Source organism: Cuculus canorus, chromosome 12, assembly GCF_017976375.1.
Source record: "Cuculus canorus isolate bCucCan1 chromosome 12, bCucCan1.pri, whole genome shotgun sequence".
NCBI classification, from domain to species: domain Eukaryota; kingdom Metazoa; phylum Chordata; class Aves; order Cuculiformes; family Cuculidae; genus Cuculus; species Cuculus canorus.
In genome coordinates this window covers 19,691,825-19,712,503 of record NC_071412.1, presented here as the reverse complement: position 1 = coordinate 19,712,503, position 20,679 = coordinate 19,691,825, and the positions used below count along the sequence as shown (strand labels likewise).

Genomic DNA, 20,679 nt, shown 5'->3' with positions numbered 1-20,679 from the left:
CATTACCATTTTCTATTTGAAGAATACTTCAGCTGTTTCTAAACTCAGCAAGAACCAGGATAGAAGTGCTCTCTGGCAAATTATGTTTGAGTGCCACTGAGGGAAAGCTTTAAGATCAGAATGCTCTTGAAAACCATAACTTTAGATTATGATTTACCCGCATCCTCCCAGTCTCAATGTGTCATAATACAGTCTTCCCCAGTATAATACCTAAATTTACAGAGAAGATAGAACTTTCTTGTCGGTACAACGCAGACAACTTTCCTCGTTGGGGTGTTTCAAACACAGCGTATTCCAGTTCCATGTTCTGACCAATTCCAACTTCGTTGACGTTTTCTTTGTCAACTGAACCAACTACCCGAAAGCTGGAGCTAGGAAGCACTTTGAGAGGAACACCCAGGGCATTTTTCACTATGAAAGGCGCTGTCTCTTTAAAGGAATAGTCATACGTCGATGCAGTTCCTTCTGAAAATGCCTGTAATTAATAACATACATAGTACATCATATGCAAACAGGATACATACACAATAACATACATAAAAGCTTTAGTAGTTGCTGAGAACTGTCCTTGTATTAAAGGAAAAAAATAGATAGCAATACCTATGCTTTGTATAGTATTAAATCAAGGAAGTAAAGGTTATTTCCAGAAAACTTCATTATTATTCTGTGTTTTGCAGCCAGTGCTGATGCTACTCACGCTCCTCATAGGGAATTTTTTATAGTTTTTGAATTGCAAGAGAAAAATAAGATGTGGGACACTGAAGTCCCAAACATTCACCACGTCCATACCTTCTATTCAGCCACAACTTAGGCTTACAAACATTTGTTTGATTACACCAGGACATGGTAACTGACTGCCAATAAAAGACATACAGTACAAGCAAGTGCTAACAGTAAACTGTTGCTCATTTAGAATTAAAAACCAAATATGCATAAGACATATTCTGAAATTTATTGATTTATTCCTCTCATAAAAAAGGGGGGGGAAAAGCCCATTCACCAACACAGCTACTATCACAAGCAAAACAGGACAAAAAGTCTTCTTAACACACTAGATATTCCACTTCTGCAGTTCGAAGGCCAATCCTAGAATGCATGCTTTTCTTTGTATTCTATTAAGGAGAAAAGATGGAAAGGAAGTAACTTTCTCTTCATACATTTCAGACTGTATGAAATAGTTGTGTTCATTGGAGGGTTTTATTTTCATTCAGCCTGCTTGTAGGACCGTTCCCCAAGTCCTGTGTAAGCACATTTGTTGTTCTAAGAGAAACTGCTTTTTTCAAACGCTACCTAACCCTAAAGGACTAATCAGAGTACATCTCAGCCCTGCTAGATTACCTTAGTTACGACTGCAGAACAGGCAATGCAATGGCTTGTGACTGGCAGCACAGAAAAGTCTGGTTTTTAAAAAAAAATCAGAACTACAGAACCATATAATTTAGCACCTTCTGCCTGTTAGGAGTACCTTGGCCAGATTACTGAAAACAGCAAGAGAACATTTGGATATTGTTATATTCATTGTATCCTTTGAAGAGATGTTAACAGCAGTTTGTGGATCAGGAAGAACAATGAAATCATCCCCAGGCATCAAACTTCTCTCTTGGACAGGGTTGGTCTTCATCTAAAATAAAAAGTTCATTAGTCAATTATTAACAAATTGATTATTTACTCCTACATTAAATCAGGAAAACACTTGACCTACACTTGACAACTTTGGCAAAGGAAAATCTACTTTACCTTGTAAACCACCTTTCACAAATACTGATACTTCATTACAACACTGAAAATCAGCAAGTTATTTTCTTCCTTCTCTGTATATGTGCTTACACACTACATTTTGCTTTATGCACCAGACAATTAACATTATTTAGGAAAATCATAAGATGTTTTAAGACTGATTTTTTTTTGTGAAATTGCATAGTTCCTTCTAAGCAACAGTGTTCAAAAAGTCAATGTTCTGTCATACAAAAATTTTAAGACATAGCTGTCTATTCAGGCTATTTCACATAGTTTTAAGTATGTTTACATACTTCCAGCTTTAAACTCCACTGTTTCTTTCCTCCTTCGATTCGTTCAATAAGTGGCTCCCACACTGCATAGGTTTCATTGTAATAATGAACCTAAGGAGAGAATAAAAATTAAATAAGGTATCTGAAAATAAAGGACTGGACTCCTTCCAACGGCATTTAGTACAAAAAGCATCAATTAGAAAACAGTCTTCCTTTCACATTTTTACAAATATTTCCCTTCAGCCACCGCATATCTGAACAGAAGATGTAGACCAAATAGTTCTGCATGCTCCCTTCCACCCGTTTTCCTCATCCCTTCACACTACTGGAACCACAGTGCCTTCCCCCAGTTGAATCCGATCAGGCACGCACCTTCCGTATTTTATTATCATAGCACATCTAGCAAGGAAAGAACGCTACTTGTATATCCGGTACAGAATGGACTATAAGGCACATGTGGTAAACTGATGAAGTACAACCAAGCTCTAGATAACCTGCGGCGTGGAGCAGCTGCATATCTGGCCGTATCAAACTATAAGTCTCTTAGGGAGGCAGCATGTTAAACCTCCTCAGAGTTTACTATATCCTGGGAGAAAAAAGCTGCAACAGCTGGCACAACAAATAGGGTGCAATTACAATCCAAGGCAGAGAAGATGGAGAAAATTTTGTTATTTCTATTTTAACCATAAATGCAATGCTAGAGAAACAAAAAAATGGGGTAGTAAGAGTTAAATACGAATATTCAACTAAGCAAAATTCATGTACAGCGAAAATATACAAGAAAAACAGAGTAATGGGGAGGATGAGATTATTCCACAATAGCAATGGCCATCAAAATCTACTATTGTTCCTGTAAAAAACACATTATGCTTAGCCATACCTGCCTGAAAGAACCCCAAAGAGAATCACAATTTAAAGCTATGACTAATATGCACATAGAAGGCATATGAAAAAGTTATTTGAACATTATGAAATGTGCAGAAGTGTTTTCAACTGTGAACAATTTGATTCTACATACCTCTAGTGACATATTAGCAGTCACCTCCGTCAGTGAAGACCAGTTTTTCAGAACACCTGAAAATACAGATTCCACTAACAGTAAAGGGACCGTGCGATGTCCCAGACCACATTCCAAGGTGATCTGAACAGATTTCACTACAATGTCAAATTCCTCTGGTTTTAGAACATGTTCACGGTCCATAAAGGCTTCTGTTGCTTCCGTGGCTACATCAACACCAAGAAACCAAGCATTGCACTCATCTATGGGCTTCACTTGCCACAAATTCTCAGGGACTTCAACTGCTCCTCTAGAAGCCTCCTCTGTTGCTTTGGGTTTTATGGCAGCCATAATGGTCATCACAGTATTCAGAATTATTGGTGAGATCTTGAACAAAATTAAAACATTGCTTTAAAGCTCAAAACATTTTAAAACTGATCAATATATAAAAAATACAATAAAAGGAAATAGCTCCTGGGTTCTTCATAAAGATAGATACACAGCATTAAAGGCCATTATAAGAGATGTAATTTAAATTTCAAGATAAAGAAACCAAATCCATTCATGGACCTCCTCTTTTTTTCCTTTCCTACAAAATCTCCCAATTCCTCTCTCACAATTTCACAGGTTCAAGAACAAAACTCTCCAACTGGAATTTCACTTTTACTGATAGGTGGTACTCCCATAACAGCAGCCAACATCAACATTTTTCATACTGTATTGCAAAATGTGAGTTTATTCTTAAGATCTTTGAGGTGTTCAAAAAGGCATGTTGGCAGCACTATGTATACCATCATTTCAACTACTGGTACATCTGTTAAAAGCTTTACGCTTTAGGAACAACAATGTACTTCAACTTATAGTTTAAGACTTCACCACTGACCGACTTTTCAGATCACAAATGTGAATTTGTGAACATTTATAGCAGAATTAGCAAATTACATTCAGAAAGACCTTTTGCACAGGCAAATTTATTTACCTATCAAGGACAAGATATTTCACACTGTATACCATTCTTGAAATCATGTTAACAGTGTTAAATTTACAGGTACTTGTGTGTTCCTGCTTATAAGTCTCTCCAAGAAGGATAATTGTGGTGATGGTGGCAGCAGGGACAAGGGTTGTTTCATAAATGGAAGAAAATGGTAGAAGGATCCTAGTATTAGAAGTATTTAAATTAGGTTTTGGGGTTTGTTTTTGCCAGGAGATTGCCAAAACAAGGAACATGTGATGTTTCTTTCCAACACGGAGCAGCTCTAAAAAGGATAAATGCCTATTTGTGGAATTAAACTAACGGTGAAAATGAAACTAATGGGAATTTTTGAACAGCAATAAAAACTAAAAACTAAAGCTAAAAAACGCCCCAAGCTATAGCTTGACGAACACATCTGTTCTTCCAAAGACAGTCTTCGTAATCTTACCTTTATAACAAGTTCTTCCACTGTTACTACCACACTTTGCATCCCTGAGGCACGCACCATATTCTCCATGACCAAAGAACATGGTTGTAACACCTGAGTGAAAACCAGAATTTTATTATTAATCGGTTTGGATCCAACCTTTTCCAGTGGTCTTGTATGTTTTTAATCCCATCGGCCAAAGGCATGCTGATCCCATAAATCAACAACACGTTTCAGAGTAAATGCGTTCTTTCCATAGCGTTACTATGCTTCACTCTAGCATCCAAATTTGCACAAGAGCGACTGGAAGGTTAAAAGTTGGTGATTTAAAAGCTTTTGACACAAGACTTAACTGGACAAAACAAAAACTCAACACACAGACAGACTTTTAGTAAAAAGTTAAAAAAAATCCCAAACCTCTGAATCTTTAACAAAACAAAATCCACAAGGAAACGCCAGATGTGCCAGATGAACGGCAAGGGCCCACACACACTGATCAACATATTCTACAGGAACAAGTAAACTGATAGAGAGAAAACAAAGCTGCAGAGAGGTATACTTAGTCTTCCAAACCCCTCATGCAATTTCTTCACTAAGGAACTTTAAATTCAATTAATAATTGCACTACACAGGCTTTGGACAGAGCTCTATGCGATAAAGTCTTGCAACTACTAATCAAAGATTTACCTTCAAGTGGCATACCACAGATCCACAATCCTCTATCTTTAATAATAATTAACGATAAGAAAATTGAATTTTCTGAGTGCTATGGGCTTGCCAACAGCTCTCATAACTTTATTTTCATAACACAAAAAGTAATCTTACTGTAGTAACATTCTTGTCTTGTTTTTCTTTGAGAAAGGCACAGGCCAACACTTTGAAGCCCTTCACTTGAGCAGTCATCCTTTGTACAGTCTTTTCAGATGTTAGAGAGAAGTCACACTGGAAGGAAACTTTTAAGGCGGGCGCATCAGCATTGGTCAAATTAGCAACAAACACGATTTCTGGATCCATGATCACAGCTTTTACTGTCATGTTTGGCTGCATGGATATTTCTGTGAAAATAAGTTAAAAAAAACACCCTTGAATGTAAAAGATTTGAAAGCATTATGAACAAAGCACTTAAAACAAGCATAAAAATTGTTACATCATTTCAGAGGTACAAATTTAACAAATGCGGTCTCCATTTTTACAGGAATACTTCACCAAAACTGAAATCACAATGTCCAGAAAGCAGCAAACTGGTCAGCAGTTTTGTTTTGAAGAAACTGTTTATTTCAGTATTGTAAAAAGGCACTACTAGCTCTTCACACTGCAGTCTACCTACACATTGCCTCTGTAAAGCCAAGTTAAAAATAGTTATCTTTAGGCTCAAGTAAGTAACTTCTTTACAGTGAAGTTCTACTAACTGAAATCAAATCAGCAACATACAATTTTCTTGCCTGAATAACCACTCACTCTCCAAACAGAAGGATAGAATCATATCATAATTAGCTAAGTTAAAAGCAAGAATCTTTATCCTAGTGATGGATCAAGTCATTTCAGTCCTCAACGGCACACAGTTTCGTGCCGTGTGACCTTCCTGCACAGTAGGACTCTTTACGTGGGTTACTCACCCAAAAGCTTTGTTTGTCCTACTACTGCTTCCAGCAACCATAGAATCATAGAACATCTCGAGTTAGAAGAGTCCCACAAGGATCATGAAGTCCACCTCCCTGCTCCTTGCAGGAGCCTAACTTTACATAACTGCACAAGATTTCCATTTGCTTTTAAATAATCTAAAACAGTTAATTATGACAATAAATGGGAACAATCAAATGGGAACAATCATCATTCTTCTATGGGCTGTTGTAACTTTGGCCTTGTCAGCAGATGGACTTACACTGCAACAAATCTATTGAATCAGTGGCCAATTCAGACATTGCGAAGAATTAACTCAAGTTAGCAAGATAGCATGTTGAAAACTTCCTGGTTATTTATTCTCATTATGAAACCTGTAAAGGAGGGGAGTGGGGGTAGAAATCAGTTTTACAGACCTGTTTCCGACTTGCATTTCCCAGACGCAGTATGCTTTAACTGGAACTGCGTAGATCTTGCGGTTGAGGATGCTGGCATTGAGTGAATGAAAAAGTCTGCCACTGTCAACAAAAACTCCATACTGGCACATACATACAGCTTGTCAAGGACAGCAATGACTTTAGTTCCGCTTTTATCCTGCTTGTAGCTTATATCTATCATAGAACTGTCATTTGTGTCATCCTTCTTGTCTATCATTCTGGAAAACAAGTTTAATATTTCAAACATCATAACCACCGAACTAGAAAAATGAGGATGCGTTAAGTAGTGCCATTTTTTTCCCCCATGCCATTTATAAATAAGAATCACAATATAAGGAATCATTGTATCCTCCAGAAATAACAGGCTACAGACTTCTCTAATAGAAGAGAAATTATCATTTAAAATTTGTGTGCTAGAGTTTTGGAACTATAAATGTGGCATGTAACAGACTAAAGTTTTGGTGCACAGAACTCTTGCTCAGGCTGGTTGCTCTTTACTCAGCTGTTCTACACAGTTTATTGTAATATACAGGCCTCCCAGGTAATTTCTTTGTTTTGGATAACCTGGGAAATCAACATATAAAAGAAGAAACTTGCTTAACGTTATTAAAATTACACCATTCATTGCTTTAGTGCACAGTATGGGAAGCAACAACTGACAACACTATGAAGTTTTATCAGTCTCATGTGAAGCAAAGCATCAGGCAAGGAAACCATCTTCGCCCAGTTGTGTGGAGTTTAATTTCTGATGCACTCACTCACCTTGCGGTCACATTCTGAATTCCTTCTCTGAGATCATCCAGTGTACATGCCTTGAGTTTAACATTAATATCCATTGAGCCATCTGAAAACATCTTCGCCGATGATGCCATGAGATGTAGTCGGAGTTCACCAAGGCGTAATTTGTCATTATGCAGGGAAACCGGACACTTCTACATAATGAGAAATAGTAAGACTACTTATCACAGGACAGAGTAAAAAGCATGTTTCCCACGCTGCTAGCCACATGCATTTTGATCCATGAACTGACAGATCTGATTAGCCTGTTGCCATCAGCCCTCTAATCCTACAAATTAGTCCAAGAAACTCACTGAGAAAAACAGAAAAAACAAGCCGGGCTGTAATAAAAGTTGTTTCTTCGCTACATTTCTAGCAGTTGCCCAGAATGAGTGACCATCACACTAACTCATTTACAACCAGGACCTCAGCAACAAGCAGACAGGATATGAAGAAGAAACTAAAATAAAATCCCATTACATTTCCCCTGTAAAGCCCATTACACAAGAACTTTACACACCCCTCATCCAAAACACACCACAAATTCCTGCATTATAGTTATTTGAAATGCAAAGCTACCACACGTTTACTATATACCAAGACTTATAATAAAGTAAACACCTCTGTATCCAGACAAAGCACATTAAGTCATAAAAACAAGGCAACATTGCTCATTTTTCTCTTTTGTTTTCACCAGAGGAAGGTTGGTCAGTATTGCTCACACTCAGGGATATACAAGAGGGAAGTATGAGACATGTACACCTTGGATCTGCCTATTAACTACACAGGCACCATCCACAGAACCAGTATCATCTAGGTGAGCAATTCCTGCTTTTCAAATTGTCACTTTTGTTTTGGATAACTGGAGTTAAGGTTTGAATGACCAAATCAAAATGGTGGGTGGTTTTGGATGGTTAGTTTTTTATTTTTCTAAGTGTGATTTTCAGAAGCGAACTGAAGTCCCTCAAATTAAGGACATTCTCCAACCCTGAGACCCCCAGGTTCCTGGATAAATTCCATAAGGTCCATAAGACAAGCATTATAAAGCCAATACAACTGACAAAGCTCTTCATTTCACTGTCCTTTAGGACACATTTTTCACATATGAAAAGCCTAAAGTTTCTCATCCCATCTGTAGGGCAAAGGATTTGTTACAAACCTGATTCATATCTCTACTGTAGAGAGTTACTGAAAGTGACTCAAAATTGAAGTCAAACTTAAGCGCTGTATAACATTCCACAGAAGAGTGAGCCGTAGAAACATTTTCTTGTCCAAAAGCAAGGGGATCTGTCAGGGAAAAGAAAATGTCCACAGTTTTTTAGAATGCTGAGCATGGGGGCAGTTTTCTGGCCTTAGGATTGGTTTTCTGTTGCTGCTTTTGTTCTGCTTTTTAAATCCAGATCAGAAAGTCCCAAACGTAGGAAAATCTTTTAATCCAGAAGGCTACTCAAAGCAATTCACAGTTATTCATTATCACTTTGTTCTATTCAATTTTAGAATTACCTAGTACAGAGTGGTTTAAGAACCTTAAAAAAGCTGTCACTAACATACCACAGTTCATTATTTTTAAGGAAGAACTACAGAACGTAGCAAGACTGCTCAAGCAGTGTGCACTACTCTTCCTTCCAGCTTATTATCATAGTAGAGCAATTCAATTACTGGTTGAATAGTAGGTTTTTGACACTGAGAAAGTCGAGTTTTGGACAAAAAAAAAATTTGGCAAAGTGTTAACAATATTTCATCCACAGACATTTGCTGTTTCCATTAAAGCACTTCTGGAATACTAGTAAAATCCTTGATTGTTATGATTGTGCATTAGCATTCTGGGGAAACTGGTTTGGTTTGGGTTTTTTTCCCAACCACCTGTAACTTTGAGGAAGCACTGATAATGACTTAACAATGCCATCCCATAAGAGAGTATCGCAGAAAACAGGCTACAAGAACTCTTGACCATCAACAGCTCACAGTCCATGCGTGTGCATACAAATTTCATGTACACAATACATACGTAACAACTGGGAAAAAGAATTTATTTGCATACATTGAAGTGTTTCAGGCAACTGTTATGTTTGAACTGGCTAAAAGCCCTCTGCCTAAACATATTCAGCTTTTGAATTGAACATACCCTCACAGAGACTTGATCCAGTTGGAACCTTCCCTTTAAGTATCCGTGTATCTTGAATGTTCTCTCGCACAGTATTTGGCTGCGAAGAAGCCCCTCCAAGGTTTTCAAGTAAAATTTTCATGATAACAGTCAGATCCTCTTCACTGAGTGCAATCTGTAAAGTGATAAATCCCCAACTTAGTTTCTGGTATATACAGCTCCCTATCTTTACCGGTAGGGTGCACGTGCTGGGAAGAAACAACATGCTGCTTTCACCGCAAACAAGCCACGTAGGCAAAATGATCCTGGCCAAAACACTCTAATTTGTCCATTTTTCCCCAAAAATGTTATGTTTTTTCCAAAAAACTTGTTATGAACAGGAGGTACAACAAGAGCACTCTGTTACAACAAGAACATTCTGTAAAGAATACAAATTTGCAACAGGTTGACAGGCTCCTTAAACAGGCTAAGTACTGTTCTTGGAATACATGTAACTTTCGATCTAACTCTGATTTGCCATGATATTACCTGCATTGGTTTTAGGTCTCCTTTGATCCCAATTGTTGGTGTTTTATGATACCAAGTTGCCGCTAAATTTCTCTGGACCAGTAAAGTCAAACTCACAGGACACAGAATTTCAGAATCTGGCTGAGAATCTGTAGATGTAATGCACCTACAAAAGACAGTGGAAGAAGCAGTGGAAAAATATTTAGTAGTTGAAGAATCGCAAATAATATCACATTATTGTGGCAGAATCATCAGTGTAGTGTACTTATTTTTAAATTAATAATAATGTGTGCTTACATGCACTTGTGCCCAGGTACGCACTTAAGATAACTTCAGTTACTGTTCCATCATTACTTCCTTTCCAAGGAGCTTTAGAGATTGTGAACATGTGTTCCTACCTAAAAGCACTCCTAAACTTATATCGGGGCAGCAGTTCCTTGGTTTTAGTAGGTTTTTATTGCCTATATTCTCCAAAGAATAGAACAATGCTGCATAGAGAACACAGACTCATTTTCTTTACGAACACTTTTCAACTTGGAAGAAAATTCCATGTGTACCTTGATAATTTCAAATGAGTTAGCTGCACATCCATGTTGTCAATGACTGGAGGAAGAGAAGACTCATCTGAAGATACCAACTTGAATTCATTCTGGACTCTGATTAAACCAAGATCAGCTACCAAAGCATTACATGAAGTTGAAGATTCAGGAACAACTATAACTGGAGCTTTCAAGTTGACATCCATTAAGAGGCGGAAGCTCTTTTTAGCAAAATCTTTCATGCTGGAAGCAGCCATTTCTGCTGCCTGGACAGTGACTGCAGTCAGGGCTTCTTGTGCCGTCCGGAAATTGTTTAGGAAGTTCTGTTGACAGGTAGTAAAAAGAATTATTTCCATGAGAACAAATAAGCCTCACACAAAAGGCAAGCCCCTGGCAAAACGTAAACTTAAGAAAAATACTATGGCTGTGGCAGAAACGCAAAGCTCTGAGTTCAACCATGCAATTTTCCAAAGAGAGCAAGGCTAAAATCATGCACAAGTTAAGACATCGCTTACCTATTTAATTTTTAAGGTATCATTAACACTACCAACTCAATTCACTACTTGTTTTGTCACCCTTCTCCTTGTTTGTCATTCTTCTATAAAGCAGTGTAACTTAAGTAATGTTTCTTCAGCAAAATACTTCTATATGCTTGTATATAAACTCACCCCAAGGTACAAGTCAAAGAGCTAATTACATTGTATTTTATTAAAAGAAACTTGATGTCAAAAAAAACCCTGAAACTAATGTCTTACCAAGAGAGACATGAAGAATCCATGTAGGTAAATTATTTGGATGCAGCCCACTTTCAGAGACATTTTACCATCCACCCTCGACATATCAGCATAGGCTTCCCCTGCTGTAGCGTCTGGATAAAGTGACATGTGAAATCTAAACACTTCATCTCCCATTATGGAGACAGCCTAGAAGATCGAGTCCATACAGTTAATACTCCCAGGCAGTAATCTGTACACACGCTAAGCACAAAAGCAAAATGAATCAGCTATTTTATGGCATGTCTCTTCTCATCTTATCTATAGTCCATTTTACATTTAACCCATGCTACTCAGAATTCAACATATAAATGCAAACATAATTAAAAAGATGTAAATACTGGATGGAAGCTTGTTTTGCTTCCCTAACTGAAATTAACCAGTGAAATTTAGCTTAATATTTGGCACACTACAACATCCTCAGTATTATACAATACAGCAAATCAACTAAAGCACTATCATTAAATCACTTAAAGACCTAGGTCTTTTTGTTTGTTTACAATCTGCACTACACATCACCTTTTTATGGATTGTTTTTGGATCAGCATTTGTAATTACAATGTCCTCAAGTCTGGAGAACACTTGAATCTTTTTCGTTTTCATAGCTACAGATGCATCCATTCCTGATTTGAGACAAAAGGAAGAGGATGGCAGTTTGTTGAAGTGCATTTATTAGGTAAACACGTTTTTAGAAAGAAGCAGTATTTAATTCTGAATATAAAGAAGAGCGTAGTGTCCAGCATTCTGCTACGTAATGACCAATGCAAAGCTCAAGACAAAAGTCATAATAAATTTGTCAACATGAATTGACTCTAAGACTGGAGTAAAAATTCTCAACACTATCTAGCATCTAGTTATTAAAAAATGGAAGCCTGTGTTACAAACAAAGTAGTCTCTTAATTTCTTTAACTTTATTCCATTTAGAAGTTAACTGCCTTCTTTTTCAGAGTCAAACGGTTTCTTCCCTCGCAGGTATTTTAGGTATTAAAATACTTAACTACAATCATAACCTATATAAACACAAATACTCAAACACACGTTACAGAGACATCTACAGTGTGAATATCGGCCTTTCAGAAGCTAATTAATCGAGAGGAACAACATATTTCTTGCTACAATCAACTAATTTAATATTTAATTGAAACCTCCTTACCTTGTATTCTTATGTCTGCAATGCTATGGGTCTGATCACACACTGTAATATTGAATGCATTTAGCTTTGCGGTGAGTTTTAATTCATAGATGTCATCACAGGCTGCACTACTAGACACTGGATAGGAGACACAGGAGACATACAAAAACTTCATTACAAGCAAAATCTGCTTAAAAAAAAAAGTTAAATTGTTTGTTTTGTACCTAAATGAACTACCCAGAAAGCAACCTTCAGTTACTCACTAGAATTACTGCTAATTATTAGTCAAGACACAAAGTAAGTCTTTTATTAATAGTTTCTTCTGGCACAACGGTCACTGACTAATACAGGCAAAGAGCAATCAAGATCTCCTCATTAATAACTAGTTTCCATGCCACAGTATGCTGAACACAGTCTATTTTTCATTACTTGAAACACTATCTCACATGAGCAATATTCCTTTCTGTATAGAGTAGCAAACCCAATTTAGGCATATTAGGTGAAAAAAGTTTCTGCACTGAAAATGAAGATGCCCACAGAACACAAAACATAAGTCAGTCACTGTAAACTCAATCCCAGTAGATTCAGGATTAGAAAACCTTGAATTCCCCAACAACACGACTCATATAAGAATCAGTGACACAGGACCTGATGAAATATTCTTAAAGAGCTCCTATAAGAAAACTCTTACTATTTCAAGGTTATAGATAGCAATTATTAAAAGAAGCACAACACCCTTCAGTTCAGAATTTTGCTTCCCTGGGGCCAAAGACCATATTTTTTCAGCAACATAAGCACGCTCTAGAGCCTTTAGACTGAAAAGCAACCAAGTTGTGACACCAATGCTTTCAAAAGGCTTCGGTACTGTACACTGCAACAAAATTTACTCAACATTTTATGAAGAGTCAGACTACAACCTAGGAAAAAAGTCATATTGATTATGGACTTGAAAATTAGGCAACAGCAAAAATATCTGGCTTTTTTTTTTAAAATAAGATTATTTTCTCTGCGTGTACAGCTCTGCATGCCTTGTTTTTCCACCAAACAAGCTATGCTGTCACCTGCTATGGTATGCCCTGAAACCAAAGGCTAGACGCTGTCAAGCCAAAGTATGGCCTTTCTAATACCACATTACCTGGTCTAAGACTATTTCCTTTTTCTTGTTCTTTTATTTGAGGCTTGTGGTCTGATGCCTTATCAGTACTTGGAAGACCATCTGATGGAATATTAAATGTGAGAAAACTCAAGATAGAAAGCAAAGCCTCTGTGTGAAGTACTATATCCAAACATGAAAACATGACCTAAAATGAGAGCAAGCAGACAAAGTAAATTGTTATTTAGTAGCAGTTTATTGTGTAACATCTCCCAGTTACAGTTACTGAACTGGGTTTTTTTTTCTCTTCAGGGGGAAGGGAAAAAGTGGACAAATAACAAGTTTACACAGCTGTTACTATTTGAGAAGCCTAAAATCTACATACATCAGTACTTACATTGATGTTTTGCTTAGTGCTTCTGTAAGTAGTAACAAAATCTGGTCCATCAGCATCAGCCTTAAAGAAAAAAAGATTCCAAGCACACAGTCAATCTCAATTGAATTCATTGAATTCATTAACTAAATTAACTGAGTTAATTGAATTTAAACACGCACACAAGGATTATTCCCACTGCAAAGGAAAATAAAGGCAAGCCATGAGGCCCTTAAGTAACGAGAGTTCTCTAAATAAAGCACACAATCAAGGGTACTCGCGATGCTCTGGCTTAATGACATTTTAAGGCACATATTTTGTGAAAGTTCAACTGGCCGGTTACAAATTTTTCTCTTAGCTAGGATCTATTTAAACTGGATCCATTTATGTTTAGTACTTGCCAGAACAAATTAACTTGTTTTTCTCTATAAAAAGTAAGTCATTATCTATAAGAGCATGAGGAGCCCACTGGTTCAACAACCTATCAGATTCCCAAGAATCATGCAGTTTTTAAAGGCCTTTTTTTTTTAATAAAAGCTTGAGAACTCTAGCTAACAACATATCACTGTCAAATGCCAGTTTTGCCACTGGCAGAGAGCCACTTATCACTCACACAGACAAAGACTACCCTGTCTATTAAGTTTCACAAAGGTACTAATCTGTACTGTTGACAGAAAAGAATGCACACAAACATTTGGCCTCACCCGTGATTTCAGTAATTGTGTTGACTTATGAAGTAGGCATGGAAGCAGTGGAGAGTGAAATAAAACGGTAAGTTGAAAAAAAATGTAAGTTTTAAATACAAATCCTACAGGTTTAAAAACAAGCAAATTAAAGCATTTAGCACAGGCTAAGTATGGAAGGCTTATTTTATTACCCATATAATCTTAGTTAAAAAGTACCAAAACCTTAATGTATTCCATTTTCAGAAGACGTTCATCTGTCTCACTTGAAGAATTAATAATGTAAAGAGGATCTCCTTTTGAGTCTGCAAATAAAGAAACAAAACTATAAGGCATTACAACTCACAAGCTTTACTCCACCTAGAGAATGTCTCCTGCGCTACTGAAATGCAGTATTCATGTTTCTTCTTAATTAAAAGAGTCAAAAATAACTTATCCTGGTCTTGATGGAAGAATCAAAACTGCAAATTTATTTGCATTCCAATCTTTATATTTTTATATTTAAAACCATACTTTTCTACTTTGCAAACATGGCTATTTCAGTTATTACTTCAAAAGCACTTTGAATTGTTACCCTGACCAATCAAGGAAGAACACTGGATTTCCAGTGCTGCCAGAACCTTTTATAAAGCACAAATTCAGAAGCTCATCAAAACACTCTGAACAGATAGAATAATTCTCAGGAATGACCATCTCTACATGAGGTAGACAACTAGCTCAAATAACTCATGCTAACTCTAACAACAGGAGTAAAACTTGCTATTGGGTAAAAGAGATTAACTGAATCTAAATTACACAGGACAGCATCATTCAGTGAATTTGACATATAACCTCCTGCCCTGCCTCTGCCCCCATCACCAATTGACCACGTCATCCTCTTGCTACAAAAGCTGATTGCACACATTGTACTGACCACCTACCTGTTTCCTAGAAGACTTACCATTTATTTCAACGCATCTCACAGTAATTTTTTTCAGATATGCTGCTGCAGTCAATTCATGACTTCTAATTTTGGTTTCAGTTCCAAGCTGTAGCACAGTTAGAATATGTAACGGATATCTCTCCTTCTCAACCTGCTTCATCAAAGTTATTACAACCTTGAACATGGAAAAGGAAATAAGTTCACTATTTCAGTAAAGCTGTCCAGATACTATGGCATGCAGTTGTAACTGGGCACCGTCTCCTTAGTTAGATTCAGAAGTAGTATCAATCTAAACATTTTGTCTTTTTACAAAGAGAACATACATCAGTTCGTTAAATATTTCCCCCAGCCCTCCCCTCTGTTCCTCTTGGCCAAGCAAGTGATAAGAATGTTGCGAAAAAGACCTGTTTCTCAATTAGCTGAAAAACAAAGTATAAGACCCCGTCACAGTTATTCACAAACAATGTTAGCGTCAATGGAGTTAATTTCATGAGGGGAGGCAATTATCTTGCATTCTGGCAAATAATAAGGGTGCCTCAACCTAACAATGTACTACGCAAGGAATTTAAAGAATTCAAGTTTGTCAATACTATGTCTGCATTACGATGTGGCATACTCTCCGTACACTAACAAATTAACATTTTATCGTTAATAACCAAACATACACAGCCCACAGACAAAATCTTTGCTACCTTAGCTAAGATTTCCATATGAAGTATGTGTAAAACCACATTAAACAAGACAGAATTGTCCATAAAATATATTAAATATGACAACATGGAACACTACAGGCTAGCCTGTAATATGCCCAATTCCTACCATTAAAAAAAAAATCTTAATAGCCAAGACAGCAAATCTGGAAGTTAAAAGCTGCCAAAGGAACCAGGGATATGACTTGGATAACTATGTGCTGTTTGTTGACAGGTACCTTGTCAGCCAATTGCAACTGTAATCACGCAAAAACTCAGAAAACCCCAAACCTGGGATGGTACAAAGTTGCTACCTGTCTACACTTCACCTATAGGACAACTCTTTCTACTGCCCTTAAAACTAAGTTTTCTTGTATGATCTCATACCACTCACACAGAATGTTTCCCTGGTGGCTGCAGACAGGAGGAAGTTTCTAGTCTTTGAATGCAACTCTTACTCAAAGAGTAATTTTGGGTTTGAAGGTGTTTTGTTCCTGTCTGAAAAACAGGAACCCAGATTTTGTATTGGACAAACACATTCTCAGAGTCTTAGTGGAATAAAACCTGCACTCAAAAAAACCCTACACCAAGCCCCACAGTTACTGGGAGAAACGTGCATACCTAAGCTATTTTGGTCTGACCCCTGACAAAATGAAAGGCCGTGCTGACTGCTTCACATTCAGTTATCACATGCATCTTCAGAAATAAAACATGCTTGGAGGATTTCTTATCCATCGGTATCTTTGTTCACTGACTGTGCATTTTCCCAGTACTTCCCTTACAACCTAACCTTCAGACTTAGTATCTCTAAAGGAAAAAGTTCCAGCTTAACTCTTTCACTTGGTTCATTGCTAAGACATCAACTGCAGCCTTATGAAGGATTAAGGCTAGGTTAGTGCAGAATGGCTAAAAGTAGTCTGGTTTTCCCTGTTAGATGTATTGTATATATTAAATATTCTATAAACACTATCTCATGTAATATAGACAAAAGAAAACAGTTGAAGGATCTGGGTTCTGGGTTTTTGTCTTCTGTTTCTCAGTACATACTGCCTTCTTTAAACAGTTAAAATGGACCTTATAGGCCACTACTTCTAAGAAACAGACCTGAGTATCAGACGCACAATAAGTTTTACAGATTGATACGTACCTCTTTGATTTCAAAATTAAGTAGCATATGGATTACATCTCCATTTACTGCTTTTTTTGTCTTTTCCGACAGCATCCCTTCTGAAACACTCTTATCCTGTGTTAAAACGTATTTCTCCACTTCTTTCGTTTTACCTGAAGCATTCAATAAATTGGTTAACTTCTGAAACTGCCATCTTTTGTTTAGCTCAAGAAACATATTCAATTCCTTTTTCATTTAGATGGCTAATGTTTACCTAATATAAGCTAGCAACATTTCCACAAGTGGACACTTTCACTTCAGAGCAAGCAAACAAACAGAAATTTGTTCTGGCAAAAAGACGACCCTGACATCCCAATACCTTGCCAATTCCATGACCATTTAGCTAACTCAATTACCAAGTTTTGTCTTGTAATGTTTATACTTTCTTAAAATGTTAAAGTATGAGCACTGCCCTTGCAAATTTAAGGAAAGAGTTTATCACTTACACCTCATACTCTCTGATTTAACTCATAACTCTGATTTAAGTTTCCTTTCCAGACAATAAATGCTTTTCCTTATTCCTGAAAGTTAATACACATTCATGACAGAAATTCCATCTCTGACCTTCCTTCTCCAGTAAGGATTTTGCTGGAGTTGTTTTTTCTTCTGCTTCTCCAAGGTTTTCTGTCAACACTTTGAGAAAGACACTCAGATCCTCTTGACTTAACACAACCTACAAAATCAAAGGCCACAGTTGTCAGGAAAAACACTTTGCTCTTTAAACTTATGCCTAACTAGCAAAGCACAACATCGTTTCCTGGCAAGAAGAGTGCTTATTTACAGCAGCATTCTGTCAGCAGCATCGTCCCTTAAATAAGACAATGACGTTCCTTTAACCTCTTATTGTTAAAGGAGTAGGAGGTTAAAGAAGGTAATGACTTCTAAACCCCTATGACTGTAGATATACTAAATAAGGCTGCAAGATATGTTTTTAACATCTTCCTGCAAATGACATGCTACTCCATGGTATTTTAATTCCAGTTTCACCCAAGATGTACCTGGCATTTTCTTCCACAGTACAGAAATTGCAACAGAAAACAACTATCTTGAAGTCATTCAAGGCATCCCTGAATCTCACTCCACAGCTACGAGAAATTTGCAGTTCATTGCACCTTTGTGTCCAGAAACAACAAAGCTTAGTTTTACATTAATTATCATGAAAAGCCTCTCACCACCTTCTTTTTGCCAGACTTACGTTCATTGTATCCAGATGCCCTGTGACCTCCAACATTGGTAATTTGTGAAACCAAGCTGCAGAGAGATTTCGTTTCACAGACAGGCTTAAATTAATAGGGTGAAGTATCTGAATGTCTTGATGAGACAAATCTGACTCCACAGTGGTCCTTAAAACAAAGAAGAAAGAAAAAAAAACCCAAAGCACATGGTGGGAAAGTTAGAAATTCAGTCATATTTTACATTTTTGAAGTAACATCTTAAAATCTCATATGTAGTATCTCTCTAGGCTTAAACAGCATCCTGAGAACAGTATATTATTTTACTACTGATTTATTTGCCTTGAAGATAACAGGTTCATATTTTAATACCACAAATTTGACACTGTAACCAACCATGGCTTATAAGCGAGTAGATTAATATCCTATGAAGTATTAATAGTACCAATTAGCTAAAGCATTAATTAGTAAAGCGCACCTCACCTAGACAGCTTCAGCTTTGTCAGCTGCACATCCATTTTGTCAATGACTGGAGGGAGCGAACTGCCTTCTGGAGACACCAAGCTAAACTGGTTCTGAACTTGAATCAGGCCAAGATCGATTACTATAGCATTGGGGGAAACTGAGGACTCTGGAATGACTATCACTGGTGCTTTCAAGTGAATGTCCATCCCAAGTCGAAAACTCCTTTGAGCCAGGTCTTTTACACTGGTAGCAGCCTTTTCTGCAGCTTGGACTGTAGCAGCACTCAGTGCCTCCTTAGCTGTCTGGAAGTTGTTCATGAAAGTCTAGAATAAGGGGTTGAAAAGAAAGGAGAAATGTTTGTACGCTGTTTTCTAATCTAAATTACTCTCTCATTTTACACCACTAACTACAATCAACATCCACCACCAATTATGCTGACTACTGTGTTACATTTTCCCTGGGGAAAGTCAATGGAGTGCCTCGCTATCAACACTGCCAGAGGGTCAAAAACATACTAACCAGTACAAGCCACTCATTTTAAACCCATCTCTACTTTTATTTCCTTCATTAGCTATAAGTCCTTTACCTTACTAGCTTGTGGGGACACGTATTACGTTTAGAGCCCCTCTTTGCCCCCAGTGAATACCACTTCCTACTGAAACCAGTACTGAATGACAGGAAGCCCACTAGTACTTCACTGAAACAGCCAACAGAGGGATACTTGACAAAGGTACACATATTTACAGCGATTAATTTACAGTCCTCATAGCATTTAACCTTGCAGAAACTTTTGTTTCCAAACTTTTCTCTATTTCCAAAGCAGAGGTTGAGAAGTGATCCATTTGCACTGTGTTAGTTTTTGAAATTCAGACCAGTTAAAGCTCCCTTACTGAAGACTATCCTTTCTCTCTCAGAAACTTGTTACCCCTTGTACTCAGGAGACAAACAAGGAAGACTAATTAGAGAATGCAGTAGAAACATACAGAGGGAAAAAAGACTTACCAAAAGAGACATGAGAAATTTGTGAAGGTATACTATTTGAATACAGCCTACTTTCAAAGATACGGTACCATCCACTTTTGACATGTCAGTGTAGGCTTCTCCCTCAGTAGCACACGGATCTAATGTCAGATTGAAACTGAAAACTTCATCTCCTACTATAGACACAGCCTAGAAAGAGAGTAAAAGTACCCACCAGACATCAGGAACTTCTAAAAAGATACTTAACACAAAGAAGAACTAAACATAGCTAGCCTATCAGACATACAAGTTAATTTTTTTAGCATCTTTTCAGACAGCCATTCTCTTAACACTAAAACTATGCTTTACCAAGTAGCCTCCTTGAAAAGAGGTATTAATGACATGGTATAAAAATATGTATAACATTTCTCTTTCATAGACACAAAACTAACCAAGAATCAAGTACAACTTAAAATCTTGTGGTTGAGTACTTTTTTATGAAGGGTCCTTGAATCAACATCTGTGACAACTATGTCTTTAAGTCGGGCGAAGAATGCAGTGTGACTTGGCTGGAGGAGAAGAGATGAGTCAAGACCTGCAAAGTACAAAGAGAGAAACAGTAATACAGCATAACAGAAGTAACACTCATTTTCAGGGTCGGAACACATTACACGAGTAGGGGAGATGAGAAAAGTTAGACCTTACACATTGCAAAACCCAATTTTTTTTGTTAATAGCTTGCTAAAATACCTTAAACACACTTGATTTTCCCCTCTGTTCCCAAATGAATTAAATCAGTTATGGCATCCCTTGCTGAAAGGACTGTAAACAAGAGATCTATTTGATCCAAGGCATTTTA

General features: G+C 37.2%; 1 protein-coding gene across 3 annotated transcripts in view; it reads right to left on the bottom strand.

Moving 5' to 3' along the window:
• Positions 1-20,679, bottom strand: part of VPS13C (vacuolar protein sorting 13 homolog C) — an 80,443-nt gene that overhangs the window by 30,842 nt on the left and 28,922 nt on the right. For all 3 annotated transcript variants that reach the window (XM_054077429.1, XM_054077431.1, XM_054077432.1), the window contains 25 exons: positions 20,312-20,415; positions 19,863-20,030; positions 18,879-19,183; positions 18,419-18,566; positions 17,788-17,896; positions 17,203-17,336; positions 15,385-15,541; positions 14,670-14,749; positions 13,786-13,845; positions 13,431-13,596; positions 12,317-12,433; positions 11,683-11,786; positions 11,146-11,313; positions 10,409-10,713; positions 9,873-10,017; positions 9,366-9,519; positions 8,400-8,527; positions 7,226-7,395; positions 6,443-6,681; positions 5,232-5,461; positions 4,428-4,520; positions 3,028-3,393; positions 2,031-2,120; positions 1,466-1,621; positions 211-475 (listed from right to left, as the gene is read on the bottom strand). In XM_054077429.1, coding sequence (XP_053933404.1) covers positions 211-475; positions 1,466-1,621; positions 2,031-2,120; positions 3,028-3,393; positions 4,428-4,520; positions 5,232-5,461; positions 6,443-6,681; positions 7,226-7,395; positions 8,400-8,527; positions 9,366-9,519; positions 9,873-10,017; positions 10,409-10,713; positions 11,146-11,313; positions 11,683-11,786; positions 12,317-12,433; positions 13,431-13,596; positions 13,786-13,845; positions 14,670-14,749; positions 15,385-15,541; positions 17,203-17,336; positions 17,788-17,896; positions 18,419-18,566; positions 18,879-19,183; positions 19,863-20,030; positions 20,312-20,415 — 4,161 coding nt within the window. The remainder of the gene's footprint in view (positions 1-210; positions 476-1,465; positions 1,622-2,030; positions 2,121-3,027; positions 3,394-4,427; positions 4,521-5,231; positions 5,462-6,442; positions 6,682-7,225; positions 7,396-8,399; positions 8,528-9,365; positions 9,520-9,872; positions 10,018-10,408; positions 10,714-11,145; positions 11,314-11,682; positions 11,787-12,316; positions 12,434-13,430; positions 13,597-13,785; positions 13,846-14,669; positions 14,750-15,384; positions 15,542-17,202; positions 17,337-17,787; positions 17,897-18,418; positions 18,567-18,878; positions 19,184-19,862; positions 20,031-20,311; positions 20,416-20,679) is intronic.